This window comes from Hoplias malabaricus, chromosome 4 (genome assembly GCF_029633855.1).
Source record: "Hoplias malabaricus isolate fHopMal1 chromosome 4, fHopMal1.hap1, whole genome shotgun sequence".
In the NCBI taxonomy this organism is placed as follows: Eukaryota; Metazoa; Chordata; class Actinopteri; order Characiformes; family Erythrinidae; genus Hoplias; species Hoplias malabaricus.
In genome coordinates this window covers 55,320,489-55,339,647 of record NC_089803.1, presented here as the reverse complement: position 1 = coordinate 55,339,647, position 19,159 = coordinate 55,320,489, and the positions used below count along the sequence as shown (strand labels likewise).

General features: G+C 38.1%; 1 protein-coding gene across 2 annotated transcripts; it reads right to left on the bottom strand.

Annotated features, from left to right (window-relative positions):
- Window positions 1-236: 236 nt before the first annotated feature.
- atxn10 (ataxin 10) lies at window positions 237-15,908 on the bottom strand. Of its 2 annotated transcripts, none has more exons than XM_066669615.1 (11): window positions 15,770-15,908; window positions 14,406-14,597; window positions 13,617-13,702; window positions 13,004-13,100; window positions 12,699-12,866; window positions 12,017-12,097; window positions 10,181-10,334; window positions 9,976-10,081; window positions 7,285-7,463; window positions 5,243-5,306; window positions 237-3,426 (listed from the first exon to the last, which is right to left on the bottom strand). In XM_066669615.1, the coding sequence occupies exons 1-11, from the start codon at window positions 15,892-15,894 to the stop codon at window positions 3,227-3,229; spliced, it is 1,452 nt and encodes a 483-aa protein (XP_066525712.1). In that variant the 5' UTR covers window positions 15,895-15,908; the 3' UTR covers window positions 237-3,226. The 2 variants fall into 2 exon arrangements, with proteins under 2 accessions (XP_066525712.1, XP_066525711.1); XM_066669614.1 differs by having other exon boundaries at window positions 238-3,426; window positions 9,976-10,084.
- Window positions 15,909-19,159: the final 3,251 nt, after the last annotated feature.

Here is a 19,159-nt window from a genome sequence, read left to right as displayed (position 1 = left end):
ACGCTCCATTGTTTGTCTGTTTATGTTCGGTCCCTAAATGTCCGTCATCATTACGAGGGGATGTGAGAACAAGGGAACATGGCAGGTGTTTAAGGAATATTATACTGTCAGATTTCTACCTTTTATCACGGAAAATGATATATGTTTCTGAAACTCAGAACTGCAAAGTTTCATTTGTTTACAATTCTAAATACAAAGAACCAAAAATGCCAGAACAAGAACCATTCACTACTGATGCAGCATTTGGAGAACATAAAAAAAATACTGAGATATTCCTCTAAAATACAGTACTGTGCAGAGTTGGAAATCATATTTGTCTATGAGGAATAAAGGAATAAAGGAAAAGTTTTTAGAACAAACCCATGTTTTATTGATAGTAAAGCAGTTTAAGTCCAAAAAGTAATCTGAAATTACACAAATATATACAGGAATATAAATATTTTGAGTAGCAGTAAGCAAACCAAGGTGAAAAAAGCAAGATGAAAAGATTAATAAAAGAGAAAGCATGAAAAACTGGGGGCACTTTTGCTGAATCCAGAGTGACTGGACAGAAGGGGAAAGCACAAGTGCAACTTGTTTGTGGGAACATCTGCAAAACAGTATTTTACTTCAGTTAAAGAAAGAGTGTCTCCTGTGTTAAATCTGCAAATGTGTCATCTTTGATAAGTCAGAAAATTTAAATGTTAAAAGGACCTCATTATTTTTGTTTCAATTCAATATCCTGGTTGCTTATTTGTTCTGTGCTTTAATTTCAGAGTACAATGAGGTATTAAACTGCATAGGTATCAATAAAATGTGGAAGAATTGAGATGTTCTTAAACTTCAGATCAGTTGAGTATTAAATAAATAGAGAAAATACACAGAATCTTCAAAAACTAAACATGCCAAGATGTTTAGTATTTTGTACAACCTTTGCTTCATTACAACTTGAACTCTTTTAAAGAGACTTGTTTCTGAACTCAGTTCTTCAAAGAAATCTACACATTTTTCCACACCTGCAAGACTGAGCTTAGAAGTCCTGCCTTTTCCAATCTGAGCAAACCCCAAACACATTTAATGTTGTGGACATGGCCAGTCTGTTGTGATCATTTTCTTCTTTCTTTTTACATTTCCCTTTCTCAGTATTGTAAACATCTTCACGACAGCTACACAATCTTTCAGATTCATAAAGTAATGTGCAGATGGCTTTTTCCAGATCTAAAACCAAAGTGCTTTATCGGGTTATATGGGTGTTATGAGTCCCTTTCTCTCTTAAACTTATATACTTAAAGGCTGTTTTGAATGGATATCACATAAATAAAGGATGGTCTCTGACTTTTGCACAGTACTGTACTTCCAACAAAATGTCCTTGCATGACCACAACATTCTCACAAATGCCACACACAAGAGCTTCCACAACAGTGGCCTTGCTTGCACAAGGTCCCCTCAGCCGCCTGAGCCATTGGCATTTGCCTGACCATACAGTGGGGGTCAGAAAAGATTAAAGGTCTTATAACTACTTTGGGTAGCTTTTATTATTATTATTATTATTATTATTCAAAACTGTTTATATATTTTTTGCTTTTATTTGTAAAAGTATATTTTTTTATGTAGAAAAATGGCACTTTATGTCATGTATATTCAGACAAAAACAACAGTAATTATTATTACTATTGTCTTTTTAATTAGATTATCCATGTTTACTTGTGATTTAAGAACTGCAGATGAAGCTGAATTACATTAATTAATTATGTACACAGTATGTATAAACTGTTTTCTGTTGACTTCATTTTGGATATGAATTCATCTCATCTTTTTGTAGCCTGGTCATATTTGTAGCCTCTATGGGAGCAATATAAATATTTAGATAAATAAATGAATCATAGTTTGAAGATACCTGGACTGAACCACCTGCTATTGATGTCTGTCATTTTCATGCATGTCTGAAATTAGAACCATGTGGTGGCATTCAAAACAAAAAGCAGAACTTTATTCAAGAGCACAATCAATCAGGAGTGAAGTTTCTTGTTGGTTATGTAAAAGTAAAGGTATGTTAGATACAGAGCTTTCTGACCTTTCTACAACTGCATGAGTCAAATGATGTGCGATCATGGATGGCACTCTCACTAGACACTCCTCTTCTCGCCGTCCCAGCGTTTGAATAGCTATGCCGAACCGCCTCGTTCATTCCCTCGCTCAGCGTTCTTTTTCTGTGTGTGAAAAGCATTGCAGGCAGCCAGCGGAGCAGAAGTAAAAGGGATGTGTTTTTTTAGCTGTCTGAACCACTGGCCACCGGAACTGTGTAAGCTCCCCACACTATAGAGTGGATTGAGAGAAAAGTCAACCCCAATTGTTTCACACAAACATTTTGTCATTAAAAAATATGAGGCTGAGCAAACAGCAGAGGAGAGGCCTCTGTTGCAGGGTATTATAGAGGTGTCAGGACTGCTCAGCTCATTCTGCCAACCAGAGATCATCCTGCAAGCTAATACCTGTGGCCTGATTGAGCAGAGTGCGGTGTGCTTCATTCTGGACATATTAAATTACTTAAAGGCCTTTAGCCAGGGGAGGACCTGTCCTGTTGTTTATGCGTCTGCTTCATAATCAGAGACAAATCCAACTAGTTTGGACCACCATACAGATAAATGAATAATTCTGGGTCTTGATTTTTTCCACTTAGCTTTAACAGAGGAAAGTAGCAGAGGGATTGTGTTGGCCTGTTAATACGTGCAATGTTCTGAAGCACAAAAATAGGGAGAAAACAAAACAAAAAAACGAGGAACCCAGTCCCACGGCTATTGAGTCAACTCTTATATGAATGGATCAGGAGGCCCCAGATCTCTCCAAAACTCTCTAAAACTCACTGGATTAGGGATTAACCTCTAGCCCCCACTGGTCACCAGAATCTCTTTGGTGCCTGAAAGCCAGAAAGACATGAGTCTCCTTGTTTCACAGGATTTGAATCCTATTCAGGGGGAGCAGGAATCAAAGACCACTAAATGCATCACAGACATCAGCATGAGTCCCTTCAGAAAAGCCTTTCATAGTTGCTCTTGTGCTGATAGAACAAAGAACGGAGTACACTCCTCCTTCTCCAATTGTGTTCACAGTGCTGATTGGATATTAAAATGCCCTCTGTGTTTTCTGTGTGCACAGCAGGCTCAGTGGGTGTGTTATGCTTGTCTCCAGAGTGTAATTTAGAGCACAGAAGAGCAGGATGGGGTGGGGAAGACCTCTGTTCAATGGTTAGCGTTCTGCTGGCTCCTCCTCTTTCTTCAGTGGTCTGAGAAGCAGGCTCCCATCCCTCTCTACCACGCAGAAGCCCATCTCTCTTAGGACTGAGTCATCAGCAACTCCTTGTCTCCGCAGGCCCTGCACCAGCTTCTGGTTCTCCAAGTTGTGTTCAAGAATGTTGCGGAGGGCAAAGACAGCCCACTGGCTTATGACTGAATCAAGAGTGAAGGATAAATATGATAAATAAATTTAAAAATATAAAATGCTGAAAAAAAAGATCTCTCATCTTTCAGTCTAAAGGGGCAACAGTTGGCCCCTTGGGAGAAAAGAAAATGTCCCTTACCCTAATTGCAGTCACCAAAGACAGTGTTTGCTCTTTTAATTTTGGAGCTCTGATGCTAATTTACTCTGAATGATTAGGAACACCGACCCTGTATCTACAGCCATTGCCCATTTTATCAGCTCTACTGATCATAAGGAGCACTTGGTAGCTCTACAATTACAGACTGTAGTCCACCTGCTTCTCTGCATACTTTCTTATCCCAATTTCACCGCTCTTCCAAAATCAGGCCCCCCCACAGGAGCACCACAGAGCAGATATCATTTGGGAGGTGGATCATTCAGCACTGCAGTGACATTGAAGTGGTGGTGATACATTAATGTATGTTGTGCTGCTAGAGCTTTTTAAAGCCCTTAGTGTCACTGGTGGACATCAACTAAAATATCTAACACAACACACTAACACACACCGCTTATCCACAGTGGAAAATAAAGTAAGCAACAGGTGGACTACTGTCTGTAATTGTAGAACTGCAAAGTGCTCCTGTATGGTCAGTGGAGCTGTTAAATGGACAACGTGTGTAGATACAAAATCGGTAGATGTCCTAATACAGTGACAGATCAGTGAATGTCAACACTTCTGGGGTTTCCTGACACTGATGCTGTCATTTATAAATAATATAAAAAATTTTAATCTTGTCTGATACATATAGCTACAATTAGGGTAAAACAAATATTCCGTATATATATTTTTGGAAACAAAAACGCTGTCACCTGTGAACCTGGATTAAGGACATTGAATGTATTTTTAAAACATGTAAGAGCAATCTATTTCCCACAATGTTGATGCAGTCAGCAATGTGGCACACAATTTAATGTTAGCAAAGAGAAAGCAAGCATGAACATCATGAAGTGGCCAGTAAATGGCATGAGGGTGGACATGGGTAGCTTAGCTGCTCATCCTCCAGAGAAAAGCAGCTGGACCTGTGGTGCCTGTGCAACAGCTCAGCATAGTACAGCTTGCGGGAAAATGGGAATACTTTACAGAGCAGCACAACAGCAGCGCCAAAATCAACCAGAGGAAGTCCTCCAGCACTGCCATGATAGATCAGATTGTCGAGTTATCAATGATGCGTTTAATGTTGAATTGACTTGGCAGGCCTGAAGTCAATATCGTAAAAATGCTAAATGTCTCATAACTTCATTTAAGTGGCCATTTCGACCCAGGGTTTCAATCACGTATACCATCAAGTGTTGAACATTATTTAAAATGACTCTCTTGCCTAACCACATGATTAGTCACATAAGAAATACGTATCTTTAGCTCTGTAAACTATTAGGACCAGATATTTCACAAAAGCGGAATGGTGAGCAGGCTGAGAAAATGATCACAGAATCAGCTCTGGTATGCCTGCTCACACTGTGGGGGATGACTTCCATTTGCACAGGCCTGTGTTAGGTGGAGTGCCTTGTGATAGCTGAGCACAAGAGTGGCCATGAACCTCAGGACATCCAACAACATCCACACTTTGACCCTGATAGGAGTGAGAGCTCATTTCCCAACATAGTGTGGTAAACCCTCCATTAGGAATGGATGCTGAGGGGCTTTTCCCTGTACTATTTTAACTTGCACAAACAATATTGTAGCCTTTTTTTGTGGCGGCTGCTGCTAAACCAGAAGACTGTCATTACAGTGACCGCAGCAGGACAGCGAGTGGGGCAGTCAGAAAGAGTCATGACCAAGGATACAGGGATTGTTGCTGTCTATGTTGCAGTTGTCCAAGATGAGGGCTATACCATCCAGTTCTCTGACCTAGAGAGAAAAATCATAACACAATTGTGGATATTTCACATATGAAAGGTAATTATCAGTGCACAGGCAAGTTTCTGCAAGCTGAGGGAATCACACACACAAGATCAGTTAAAGTACAATGACTTTCCATGGAGCATAAGCGCATGTGGTGAAGTTTTGGTTTGGAGCCGTCACTTTAGGCTGCACTGGTTTCTGTCACATGCAGTATCTCACTGTACATTAAACAACATGTTCATCGTAATTTTAGAAGGGTCATAAACCACCTTAACAGGGGGAAAAAAACACAACAGAGAAGACTAACTACAGGCCTGTACATTCTGTGCTATAAGCCACAGAGCCAGCCAAGTGAATATGAGAGATAAACCAATTCCAGGAATGCAACTCTTAACAAGGTAACTCAAAGTCAGCATGTCTGTGTGCCAGCTCAGACATGCTAAAGGCAGGAGAACCTATGAGAACACAGCAGCAAGTGGGGCTTTCACAAGTGAAGGATTACATGGCCAAACAGGGAGAGCACAATATCAGGATCCTTCACTATTGTTTTTTAGCCTTTAACCCTCTCTTGGGTGCTTTGACCCCATTTAACTGGGCTAGTACAAGGGTGGTACGGGGCTCTGCTCTTAGCTGACTGAATGGGACACATCTGAAAAGGGTGCAAATGCTGTCATCACAGGAGATTACTCACAGTGGAATTCATTAAAAAAGAGAGAGAGAGAACAAAGTGGAAAACAGCTCAGGGAGGGGGAATGATACAAGCAAAGAGATTCAGATTGGTTCTGGAGCCTTTATCAGCACATGCTAATCCCTAGATTAGTTTTCAAGGAGGTTACCCACACTAACAAAAAATAAAAAGACAGGACAGAAGCAGTTAATAGTCAATAAGTATATAAAACCACTATGAGCGAGTTCACAGTAAATTGCTTTCCATGCTCAATTTGAAGCACAGAAGCAAAGGCTTAGGTTTCTTCTTTCCATTTACTGAAAAACCTTCTACAATATAATAATTTGTACAAATTGTAGGGACGGAAAACCAAGTGGTGCGTATAAGCCAGAAAAATAAAATAATTATTTCCTTACATGCAATAATACACTGTGCAAGATCGTACCCTCATTATACAAGTGAAGCTTATGCTAATTAGTCATCTCCAGAGTTGAGTATTGCAATTAAGTACTTTCTTTATACCAGCTGGCTAATAGATTCCAGACTTTTAATTTCTAATGGAAAAATGAGGAATTTAAAATATGCATCTTTCAAAAATCAGTACTTAAGTGCAGGTAGTGTAAGTAGTAAAAATAAATAAATAAATAAATCCATTCATTCATTATCTGTAACCGCTTATCCAATTCAGGGTCGCGGTGGGTCCAGAGCCTACCTGGAATCATTGGGCGCAAGGCAGGAACACACCCTGGAGGGGGCACCAGTCCTTCACAGGGCAACACAGACACAGACACACACACACTCACACCTACGCACACTCTTGAGTTGCCAATCCACCTACCAACGTGTGTTTTTGGACTGTGGGGGGAAACCGGAGCACCCGGAGGAAACCCACGCGGACACGGGGAGAACTAAATAAATCCAATTAAATAAAAATAAAAAAAGAGAAGAGCTGCTCTTCCAATATTTCTTTTTTAAATTATGGGATGTTTGTCTCTTTTTGCTGCTTTACATTACATGAAGAAACCTTGTGATGGGAATAAAATTACATTCAGCAACCATGGATAAAGTTAGATGCATGTGCAGCTGCCCCTCCCTTAATTTTTGTTTCATGGACTTCTATAGAGATTACACAAGCTGTGTATGAACAACTGAATGTCTGTGTCCAAAACGGGCACATCTCGAGGTAACTTCATTCAAACATATCTTTTAGACATGCATCAATATCTGTCAGTATCTATCAGTATCAAAACACTAGTTTCCACTAGCTTTACTACAGTTAGAGACTGACATCATCCTCTAAGTGTGTAAGGTGTTTACCTGATCCTGGTTGGATGTGTGGCTGTGGCACAGGTTTCCAATCAGCCGGATGAGGTGGGCTTTAAAGCCGAGTGCGGGGTGAGTGCTAGCACCCTCTGGCTTTGTGAAAGTGAACTCTTGTGCGGTACTGAACACATTCTTACTGGACTTCCCCAGCAGGTGCACTTCCTTAAGGAGTTCTAATGCAAAAGAGAAAGATCATTTCGTTTCCATCCTTTGGCTGATCTTGTTGTTTTTTAGATTATAAACATTATTACACATTCTTATAGAAACAAAGACACAACTGGTATATTTTTTTATGCAGTAAAATAAGAATCTGCGATTTTGTTACAGCTTTTGGACCTGTACTTAACTGACAAAATTACCAAGAAAATGTTTTCATTGATGAACATAACTGCATTTTGTAAAATCTTTTATAGTATATCAAACATTTAAAATATTTCATTGATAGTTGGTGAATTTCAAAATGTATAAAAGTAAATATTCTATTGTGAAAAGATTAAAGAAATCTGGAGAATGGCAAGTGAGGAGTGACGGAAGGAGTGAAGCCCAGACACCACATCTGAATGAGTGTGATCATTGAGACCTCAAATGGCACTGCATCAGAAACCCTCATGGTACTCTGACAAATATTGCAACAAGGGCTTGTAAGTACCTTGGAAAACTATTTTCAGAGTCGACACTGCATCAGGAAATGCAATCTGAAAGTCTATTATGCAAGGAGAAAATTGTACATCTTTTCTATGCAGAACAGAATCTCCAAAGATGCAAAAGCCAATATCACTGTTTATGGATGTGTCTGTGCCCACAGAATCTGTGACATCCATATGTGGGTTTTAGAGAGACATATTTCTCTGTGTATACACAGAGTACATGTGCTTGACTGGCCTGTCTGCAGTCCAGACCTCTCACCTATAGCACACAATAAGCAGGAGAATCAGACAAGGATACTACTGATACGACTGTTGAGCAGCTGCAGCCGTGTTTCAAGCAAGATGGGGCAAAAATCCACTTGGAAAACAGCAATATTTAGCATCCTCAGTTATCAAAAAATAAAAGGTATAATTTAAAAGAATCAGGTTGGTCAATAAAAACATTAGAAATATTTTTACCATTGCCAGTTAACAACATCAGACCTATTCTAGTTTTATTGCATTTAATAGAAATCCCAAATTTTGTGGATTTGAGGTTGTATATCCTAAAACCTAATTATTGTCTCTGTATAATCAATGTTATTCGCTTCACATGTCAGTGTTAATTTTGTGGCTGATTGGTGTATATCATGACCACCTCCTTATTTCTACACTCACTGTCCATACTATCAGCCCCACTTTCCACACATTTCCATACTATTTATACTTCTACAATTACACACTGTAATCCATTTGCTGTTCTGCATACACTATTTATTAGCCTCCTTTCACCCTGTTCTTCAGAGTAGGATCGGTCTCAGTGCTTAAGCGAGACTGACGTAGCGGTGGTGTGTAAATATGTGAGTGGATACAAATGGATCACACTAGTGCCTCTGGAATTTTTAAACATTGTGTCTACTCTATTAGACACACCTACTCTTTTGGTCCACCTTGTAGATGTAAACTCAGCGACAGTAGCTCATTAGTTTGTGTTGGTCATCCTCTAGTCCTTCATCAGTGGTCATAGGACACTGCTCATAGGACTCTGTTGGCTGGATATTTGTGGTTGGTGGACTATTCTCAGTCCAGCTGTGACATTGAGTTGTTTAAAAACTCCTGCAGCACTGCTGGGTATGATTCATGTACATTACATAAGTCACCACTATATTAGTGCCACTGTAGTGCTGAGAATGTCTCAGTGACCTTTAAAACCGACATTAGATCCGACCATAAAAAGCCAGACTGTACATGTGACACACAGTATTAGCAAACATGAGTTCATTTAATGGATTGATCAACTAATCAGAGAAATGGAACAGAAAAGTGCATGAAAAATGGAGAGAAAAAGTGGCATGAGAATTCATGAGTCATGAATTGACAAAGATGACACAGGAACATTTATCCATACATTATCTGCCCTGGTATTACTAGTAAGTTGTAATAGGCTGTAAAAATGGCGTTCATGTGTATCAATCTGTGGAATGACCTGCTGGTGGAGAAAGTTCCTGCCTTGGCCCAACATGATGACTGCTTAGTGTGTGTCCTGAATGAGAGTGGCTGAAAACATTTTGAACTGGCTAGAAATCGACTCTTTCCAGTCATTTGAGTGACCGCAAAATACAGAGACTGAAAAATATCCCATCACCAAGCAAACTGAATTTGCTCAGTGAACAAAAACAAATACCCTGTATCTAAAACATCTGAAATGCACTACATCTTCTAGATATATCAAATGGGTCAATAACTGCTTCCAGTACTGAGTGTGCAGCAAGTCTGTAGTACAGTTTACTGAGCTTCTAACATTTTACTGTAGGTCATGGTTCATAGGGCTGCATAAACCTTTCAGGTCATCTGGTTATTAGATTATTAATAATAAGGTTTTATTTGTCATAGAACAGCTTCAGTGAATTCCAGATTAGAAAGTATTACTACTGCAGTTTGTTTATCTGTAAAGATGTTTATGTAGCTTTATGTCACTTGTAATGAAATGCTTATGTATTTGTTATGCAGTCTTATGATCTATAGATACAGTGAAATGAGTTATACTGACAGTCCTCACCAACTGTTGTTTGGAGAAGGTTTGGTTGATCCTGCAGGGCCATAAATGTCTGTCGGTCAGAGGTCATTTCACAGAGAATATCCAGAAGCGTGATCACTGCCAAGGCCTTCTTTATACACAGAGCAATAAAGATTTCAGTCAGTGCTTCAACAATGCTTGATTTTAATACACTGTGGTCCATTGAATGTTAAAATAATTAGGCTACCTGGTTGTCATCTGATGAGCTGCAGCTCAGAGAGAGAACAGCTGTGCAGCTGTGTTGGAAGCAGGAGCCCAGGAACTGAGCAGTTCTCAGGGGAATTAGCGAGTCTTCTTTACCTTCCCCAAGCTGAGCTAAGAGCAGGTCCAATAATGTAAGCCTTGTTTTTATTTAAAAAAAAAAAAAAAAGCAAGTGAAAACAGATTTCTTTGTGGGCTGTAGTTGCACTGAAGATAATACAAACATCAGAGAATCATGATTAGAAATGACCAAGGTTGAAATAGACAAAATCTTTAAACCAACCACACTATCAACAATAAGAGTTTTGTTTAACACTTTTAATGTTACAATATTTTAAATAACAATGTTTATAAACCAAATAGCCAAGAACATATATACTACATTTGAACGTTGCTGCTACACTTGCATGAACATGCTGATTTTCCATTTGAAACTTTAAAACGACAGTTTAGCTCATTAGTGAGGATTTACACTTAAACTCTGGCCAATTGATAGCATTTAAATTCATGTATTCTCTAAGAATACACTTTTTTATTTATTTATTTTTATTTTAGCACATCCACATAAGTTCTGGTCTTGGATGGCAGGGGCCCAGCACTTTTCTCTGCTCAGACTCACATGGTTCAAGTCATCTATAAATGACATTGAATGGGTGTGCCTGCAAACTGTTGGACACTGGTTCTTCAGGACCAGAATTAAAGAACCCCATATTAAAGATCTGAAAGAGTATCAGGGAAGGGTTTCTCACAAACACATACAGACATTTAGTCACATCACAGAATGCAGTAAACCCTCAAATCACCAATACAGACGGAATATGTACAATCCTTTTTTTCATTTGACACGAAGATTTAGCTGTACATACTGCACCTGCAATCAGACCTGTGGCTTTTATGGATGCAGATGAGATGTGTAAAAAAAATAAATGCAACGGTAGGAAAACATTGACGTCGTCATCTGAATGCTCTGCATACAGAGAAGCAGCGTCTTCTTATGAATTGGCTGCTGAACTGAAATCATGTAGCGAGTTCCTAGAGTTCTGGCTCATACTTTCTAAAGGCTCTCAAGTGTTTTTCAGCATGCTAAAGTGTAGTCTTCCATCTCTCCATTTCACTGCACCCACAAGGTGCTTATACTTTCCTTAGCCATTTTTCTCCTCCAACTTATTGGCTAAGGGCGGCAGAGGTTCCTCTGTGAGGAATTTGGTGTGTTCTCCCCATGTCCACATGGGTTTCCTCCCACAGTCCAAAAACACACGTTGTTATTGGATTGTGAATGGACGTGTGTGTGTGTGTGTGTGTGTGTGTGTGTATCGCCCTGTGAAGTACTGACGCCCCCTCCAGGGTGTGTTCTTGCCTTGCGCCCAGTGATTCCGGGAAGGCTCTGGACCCATCGCAACCCTGAACTGGATAAGCGGTTACAGACAATGAAAGAATGAACTTTTTGGCTATTCTGTATAAGGCCTTTATATATTTTGTATGTATTTTAAATACAAATTCCAGAGGTTGGAGGCGGTAAAAAGACATATCACCAGAACATCTCTGCAGGCAATAAGAAAAGAAATTGTTTGTGTGATTTGAGACACTGCTTCAACTTGAAACATTGAGTATAAAAATGAGCGAAAATAATGAAATAACAAAGCCATGTGCTCATATGTGGAAAAGGTAAGTAATTAAGTAAACAAAAATTAGTTTATATATCACTTTTCTAAGACAGGCTACAAAGTGCTTCATAATCAAAAACACTTCTTCAAGTATATATTCTAAACTCAAAGCTTATCATGCATTTTTTAATAAATGAATATATGAATGCATTCTTTACCTTTCCTGATCATTCATGGCTGTATACATCTTCTCAATCAGCTCAGATGATCTGAAGAAATGCTCTGTGACTATTAGGACTCTGCAAAATAAATACATCTGAAATTTAGGCATGAATATCCAACAAATGTCTTTACTGGCAAAATAATTTTTGAATTCTCCTCCACTAAGGCAACAATTTAGCTTTAACCTACAGAATCTGTATACTTTTGTGATTTTAGTAATGTAGCCAAAAAGGCCAACATGCATAAAACATATGCAGAATGTAATATTATGTCCATCTCTTCCTTTGTCTTTATTATTTCTAGTTTAATTTATTACAATGTTATTTGGAGGAATACAACTTGATTTCCTGATTTCTATGATGACTCTAGCTAAGCAACGGTTTGTGAACAGTTTTTTTTTTAAACATTGCCAACATATTCATTTCTTGTTCTTGTAACAAAACCACCATTATATTGACAGCTCTGTGTTCATTTAAACATGTTTGCTCCCTTGTGTGTGAACTGCTCTATGGAGCATAAACTGATCCATAGACGGACTGCAAAGCATTCTGAAAAAATGTTTATAAAGAATGATTTCTACTTTTTGGTGTCAATCCATCCATTTTAAGTTAATGAAGACCAGTTCTGCTCCATCCACTAGGATTAATTTTATTAGAAGATTCTGCTGAAATTACGTACGTCCAGTCTATATTAGGCAGAGTCCTGCACATCTCAATGATCTTGAGGACCACTTTCATATGCTGAGGCTCTGTCCCAAGCCTCTCAGTTCTGTCTTCATCCAGACAGGTGTGCAGCACCATACAGGTGTATGCCACCGTCTTCTCATCAGGAAACTCCAAAAGATCCCTGAAAGGGAAGAAGATATCATCTTGAGACAAGACTCATTCAGGGCATTACATACAAACCATCTCACTGTTAAGAGTTAAGCCCTTCAAATAACGATACTGAAATAGTGTTTATTGTTTTGGTGCAATGTAACTTACAAAAATAAGTGTGGAAAAGCATGGTCCCAAATGTCAGCTTTGCAGAGCTGGTTCCCAACTGCAATGTTGCCGAGAAACTGAATCCCACATCGAAGTGCTGCCAAAACAAAGATGTGGACAGCTGCCCAAATCACTCAAAAATGTAAAAGTACTTTATATTAAAGGTGTGCTCAAAGTGAATATCCGTGGTGGTCCAAGACAAAAAATGACAAAACAGATAATATTTTAATTAACTTTGTCTGAAAACCTGATGATATTTTTTATGAGGGAATATAGATAATTCCTAAGGAACCACAAACTTTCATCTGTACTGCAGTTAATGACTATTGAGTATTTGCAGAATAACGACTGACCCACCCTTCTGCTAATAAGAACACAAATTACGGAAGGTGGGAATTTTGCAAATCAAGTTTTTTTTTATTAAAATACTTAAAAACATATAAAATCACAACTTTCAGATTGAAGATCCCTCATTAAAAGATAGTCCTGGACTAGACTTAACCTCACACTTAACTCCCTACTATAAAACACTACATAAATACAAGCAATATAATTATAAATTAGAACAGCTTTTTGTTCTCAATCACATCAACATATGCTGTCTGAGACTTACCATCAAAAAGTGATTCACAGGTTCCTGATGTAAGCTTGAGAAGCTTTTCCAAAATTCCTAATGACACCCTAATACCACCCTGATCCCTGTACGAAAAGAAAAGTTTTCATTTCACTTTTACCTCTTCATCATGTACCTCTTACACAGCACATCAGTACCATACATAAAGGCTTGATATGAAAAAAATACTATAAATATTGCAGTAAACGTTCTGTAAATTCTGCATTCATACGGCTTTATAAATGCAAAATGTGTTAGAGTACATGCACAGTATCATAAAATATCTAGCATAAGCCTGCATAATTGCTCTTAAATGGTTATTATATTCAATTATCACGATAAACACATTATATACATATGACACATAATAAAACAAGGTTAAGTGACATTTTACGTCATGTTCCACTGATCACTGTAATTTGTTCCCAAGAACACTGCACATCAGAATCTGAAAGAGCATTACATTGATAACATTATTCTTGTCAATAAATATTGTTTTTATCACTGTATTATGAATATAGTAAAATAACCTTGTTTTATCAATCTTGTTGTTTGAGTTCTTATAAACACAGTGTGTTTTGGAAGCTAACCTTACAAAGTTGTTTTATGAAGTGTTCTTATGAAACTAATTTTCTAAATAATTTTTTATGTTATTACAACTAATTTTAGCAACTACACAAGCTTATACCAGGCATGATCAGTTGGCCATGTAAACCTAGTAAATATATTTAAAAAGCATTAGTAGGAAGAGTTATTGGTAGAAGGGCAGTCATCAGTAATGTCAGTTACCTTAGAATGGTCTGGTTGCAGGGACACTGCACACAGGAATTTCTCTGAGCTCTGAAACATTCTGCTGTGATCTGAAGACACAGTTCAGCAGACTGTTGATCTTGGTTCTCGTCACTGTAAACCTGAATCTCATCAGATAGCTTGGACAACAGTTTTGAAAGTTTCCCGAGTGCATCCACCCCAGCACTGAATCTGTCAGAACATAAAAACAGAACGGCACAGTTCTATTGCTCTCGTAAACATATGCTATTAATATTAGTTTAAATACGTAAATGTACAGATTATAAATAAACCCTTGAGCACTGTACATCTAAGAGAATTGATTCAAATTAGAATATCAGTTTACATTTACAGAACTCTATGTGAAGGAGATCACAAAAATGTACCACCTTTCACTGAGAGGGAGGCAGATGTGTGTAGAGCTCACTCTATAGAAATACAAAATCAGGGACATTGGTAAGTGCTATACTATGGGCCAATGGAAATATTCATCCTGAAAAGTCCCTTTCTTGTCACTGAATAAAACACTAAAACCTCCCGCCATTAAAATTACATATTGAAAAACGTGTATATTCAAAATAGTACAATCATTGGAGAAGAAAAAAAACTCTAACTTTCAATGTGTCAATGTATAAAGGTTTTATTCTAAGCAATTTTGGGGCACTTTATTGGTCCATTCAACATGACATTTTTACACAATGTGAAGAAAAATAACGAGTTTTTGTCGGTACAGATACAGTAACGATATTAGGTCTTAGACATTATGCTGCACTTTCGACTTATGCGTTAGCTCCAAAGACGCCAGCATCACGAGCTTGAAAGCCCCGCCCCGCAAGTTGACGAAACGGTCGACTTCTTATTAATATTTATGAATTAATTTAGGACTGTCTTTAGAACCAATATGCTCATGGTGCTGTTTATTTTGCTCAAAATACAGCGTCTAGAATATAAAAAAAATCATATGGGGAAAAAAAATTTCACAGGAGGGCATTTTTAACATTAATAAAATGGAACATATCTATGACTATATCCAATCGGGTTAAACTTAAAAATAAAAATAAGCTTACTTCTGAGGCGTTACAATACCAACAATATTAATGGTGTTGGTTTTCATTGTAAGGATTTAGACGTTTGGTTCCTATCACCGCACCTGTGAACAATTGAGATTTTAATATCAAAAACACTCTGAATGCTTAGTTTACATTCGAAGCAGACGATTTGAAAATTCGGTGGACCCCCCCCTTTCGCTCTGCAAAGTGCTGTCATGAGCAGCGCGGTATAACGCTGCTGCTTTTTTAAGGTGGAATGAAAAAATTGGAACAAGAAGCCAAACTACAGCCTCATGAAAAAAAAACTTCTCACACCTGAGCTGTTCATCTCGGAAAGCCTTTGTCACGATCTGTAAACTAGCCAGGAGCTCCACAGTGAGTTTATCCGGACATTTTTCATCTACTGTTAGAGAGTTGATGGTCAACATGCTGCTGCTCATCACAGCGAACCAGCCACGATCTTCACAGAGCTCAACCTACACCACTTTTCAAAATAAAAGCCCACATACAACGCAACATCTGTAGTGTAGTTCGTTAGACCTGGTTCAATGATTTTCTAAGTAAAATTACACATATTTAGGACCACTTCATATATTATGACACGTTTTCTTGGGAATAATTTCGTACGTTTTGTGTTTTTCAGAATAAATTAAATCCAGCAAAAGACACCATTTGACCCAACATGTTACACACAACTGAATATTTTGACATAAATAATTACAAAATATTTATAGCCTTATCAAATTATAGTTTTAGTATTTTCCAATCATTCTAATACATTCTAGGTTAATATACAGTCAGATGTAAGCTATTAGCCTATCCTGATGATAAGATGGGGGTGGGGTGTATATACTTATTGTGCATTTATTCAGCACCACATACCACATAGGAACATTTTGTTGGTCTACAATCAAAGACTGTAGTTCATCTGATGTTCTTCTCTGCCTATTTTGGGACCCCACCAGCAGAGCAAGTATTTGGGTAGTGGGTCATTTTCAGCACTACTTGTGACACTTAAAATGTAGTCCCCAAAGAAGACACATTTTGACACAGATAATATACCTCCTCACAGACAGTCCCAGACAGTGAGCATATATCGGTCTACTGGCATAAAATGGCTGGCACACCATACTAAAATTATTTAGTAATCTTATTTATAAAGAGTAATAAAAGATCCTAATGAAAGAAAAAAATATATAAATTGGACTGTGTATGGAAAAGTGCTAAAATGTGGCATTTTGTCTAAAAATCTGTTTAATCACCAGCAGTCCACCCAGAAAATGCTGTGCAAAACACTAGTGGACCTTCAACTGTGCTCTCAGTGGGCCAACAGTGGTCCACCGTCTTCTTGCTATCAGGGGTGACCCTAGGATCTGAGGATTTAATCCATAACCCCAGGACGACAGAGCCGTGTTTTAGCAACACTACCTCTAGTTATTACCTATTTAAAAATATATAAATAAATACATCATAAATAAATTAAAAGCACTGCCTTTGAACAAATCAACATAATGGCTCACAAATGGAACACAACAATGACTTGAACCTAACAAGTGACTAAAATATTGGTGAAATTTATTCTTATGTAAATAAATACCCCAGTAAACACAGTGGGCAACATTAAGGTCAGCAAAAAATATCGAGAGAAAGTGCATGTATTGTATGATAGGTCAATAATGTAATTAATGTGACAGGCCTAAATATTACATGATGTAACAGCCTACTACTTTAAGAATGACATCACCACTTCCACCACCGACAAGCCACTATAAACCATGCCATCTGACATTCATTCATTTGAATCAAGTGTTCCCAAGGCTCTAAGATCAATGGCTCCATTTTTCACAAACAAGTTGTGGGGACAAGTGTTCCAGCTGCAACAACAAAGGGTAGCATTCCCTTTTGAATTTTCATGAGAGCTGGAGTATTTTTGGTGCTTGAATCCCTGGCCTGTGGTCCATCTTATGTTTTCTCTGGTCTAGGAAATGCACCAGAGGAAGCTGGTTGAGGCTGAATATTATAATTACAGGTGGTATGTATCAGACAGCGATCCTTTGGCTAGGGTGGGCCCACAGCTAATACACAGATGGTTCTGTGCAGTGACCAAACCCCAAGATAGCCTCATTGATCATATAAAAAGGAGGCGAAGTGAAAGCATCTACTTAATGGCTTACGGACAAGCTGAATACATTCTGTTCACCAGAATCATATCTGGTGTCCTTGAACACAAGCATTTATTCATGGTAAAATCCATGAATAAGCCTAAATAGGGGAATTCTGATATGTAGAGGTCTAATAAAGCTATACAATACTTCACTGCGGGAAGATACATATCTGCTCAAGTTTATCTAACTTTATGACTGCAACAATTAATCCTGAGGCATTGATGTGACAGTAGTGATTCCACTACTTCAATTGGAATATAAAGCCACTTATAATCATCTACTGTAATATTCATTGATGTATATGATCATTTTTGGTCAGAATAAAAGAACAGTTCTTAAAATTATATATGAATAATATTCTCTCATTAACTTTAATATGAATTTAAACATTACAGAAATTTTTGCTTAATACAAGACATTCAGATATTCAGTTCCTGGTTGACTTTGGATTATTGTCCTCTTCATGATGGACCACAGGAGTTGCAGACGAGTCAGGCAACATGCGCTCTGTGTCTATTGAGCCACAATTCTGTAGCATGTGTGGAAAGAGGACTGGTCTTGGTTTGCTGAAATAACCATGGATTTCCAAGGTAAGACTTCCTCTTGATACATCTCCACATAAGTGGTACCTTTGCACATTTTCATGCCACCTGATTTATCACTGTATGGGCACTGAGGCAACAGTGATAAATGCTGGCTTTTGCAGATTTATCTGATAAGTCTCTTCTTAACAACATAGCATAGCATTACAGCTTCTCATACAGTGCTGTTTGAGGGCTCTGCACGCAAAATCCAACAGTGATTTGTCCTTCATGGACTGGGATTTTTCTGATTTCCAAAACCTTTGGTGAAAGGTCTAAGCATTGACATTAGGTGCCACCCACAACCCATCTCATTTTATAAAGACTGAGCTGTTAAAGGAGTCATCTGTAATATTGACACCAAGCGTTTAAAATTGGCACGATTTCAAAACAGTGGAGAGAGCTGACTGCCTCCTCCCCCTCCTCCCCAGAGAAGCTTCACCAGGTTGCCAGAGGAAAACTGGACGAACAAGCAGAGTAACTTTAGACAGTAATAGCCAGGAAGAATGTGCCATAATCACCATATTTACACAGAAAAGTGTTCACATTTCACCAAAACATCTACCTACGTGAGAAAAAGACAAAAAAAAATGAATGAACTGCCGCCATTTCCCTACATTTACAAGTATTTACTGTCAAAATCCATCTTTAAAGTTTACACTAAACAAGGCAGGTGTTATTGATTTTCATTTCCACCATAAATATCGTTTAGGTAGGCAGAACTTTGCTTCTTATCCACAACTTTCATATTCAAACATTTCATTCCACCTTACATGTGTCTGTTTACGAGTCTTATTGGCGTTATTTGCCAGCTTACTCCGTTCCACTTAAGAGCTGAAGTAGCACTACATCTTTTGAAACCTTTTGAAGCAACTTTCTTTTTAAATTACACAAACAATTGTATGTGATATCACTAAACATTTACCTACTTAAGTGAAAGGCAAAAATGGAAAGAGCCC

Bases quoted from the DNA above. Each gene is read 5' to 3' on its own strand.
- atxn10 (XM_066669614.1), bottom strand. From the start codon at position 15,894: ATGAGCAGCAGCATGTTGACCATCAACTCTCTAACAGTAGATGAAAAA. The intron at 10,085-10,180 runs GTAGCCTAATTA...CTGTGTATAAAG, and splicing joins GCTCATCAGATGACAACCAG to AAGGCCTTGGCAGTGATCAC. The intron at 7,464-9,975 runs GTGAGGACTGTC...CTTTTGCATTAG, and splicing joins CCTTCTCCAAACAACAGTTG to AACTCCTTAAGGAAGTGCAC.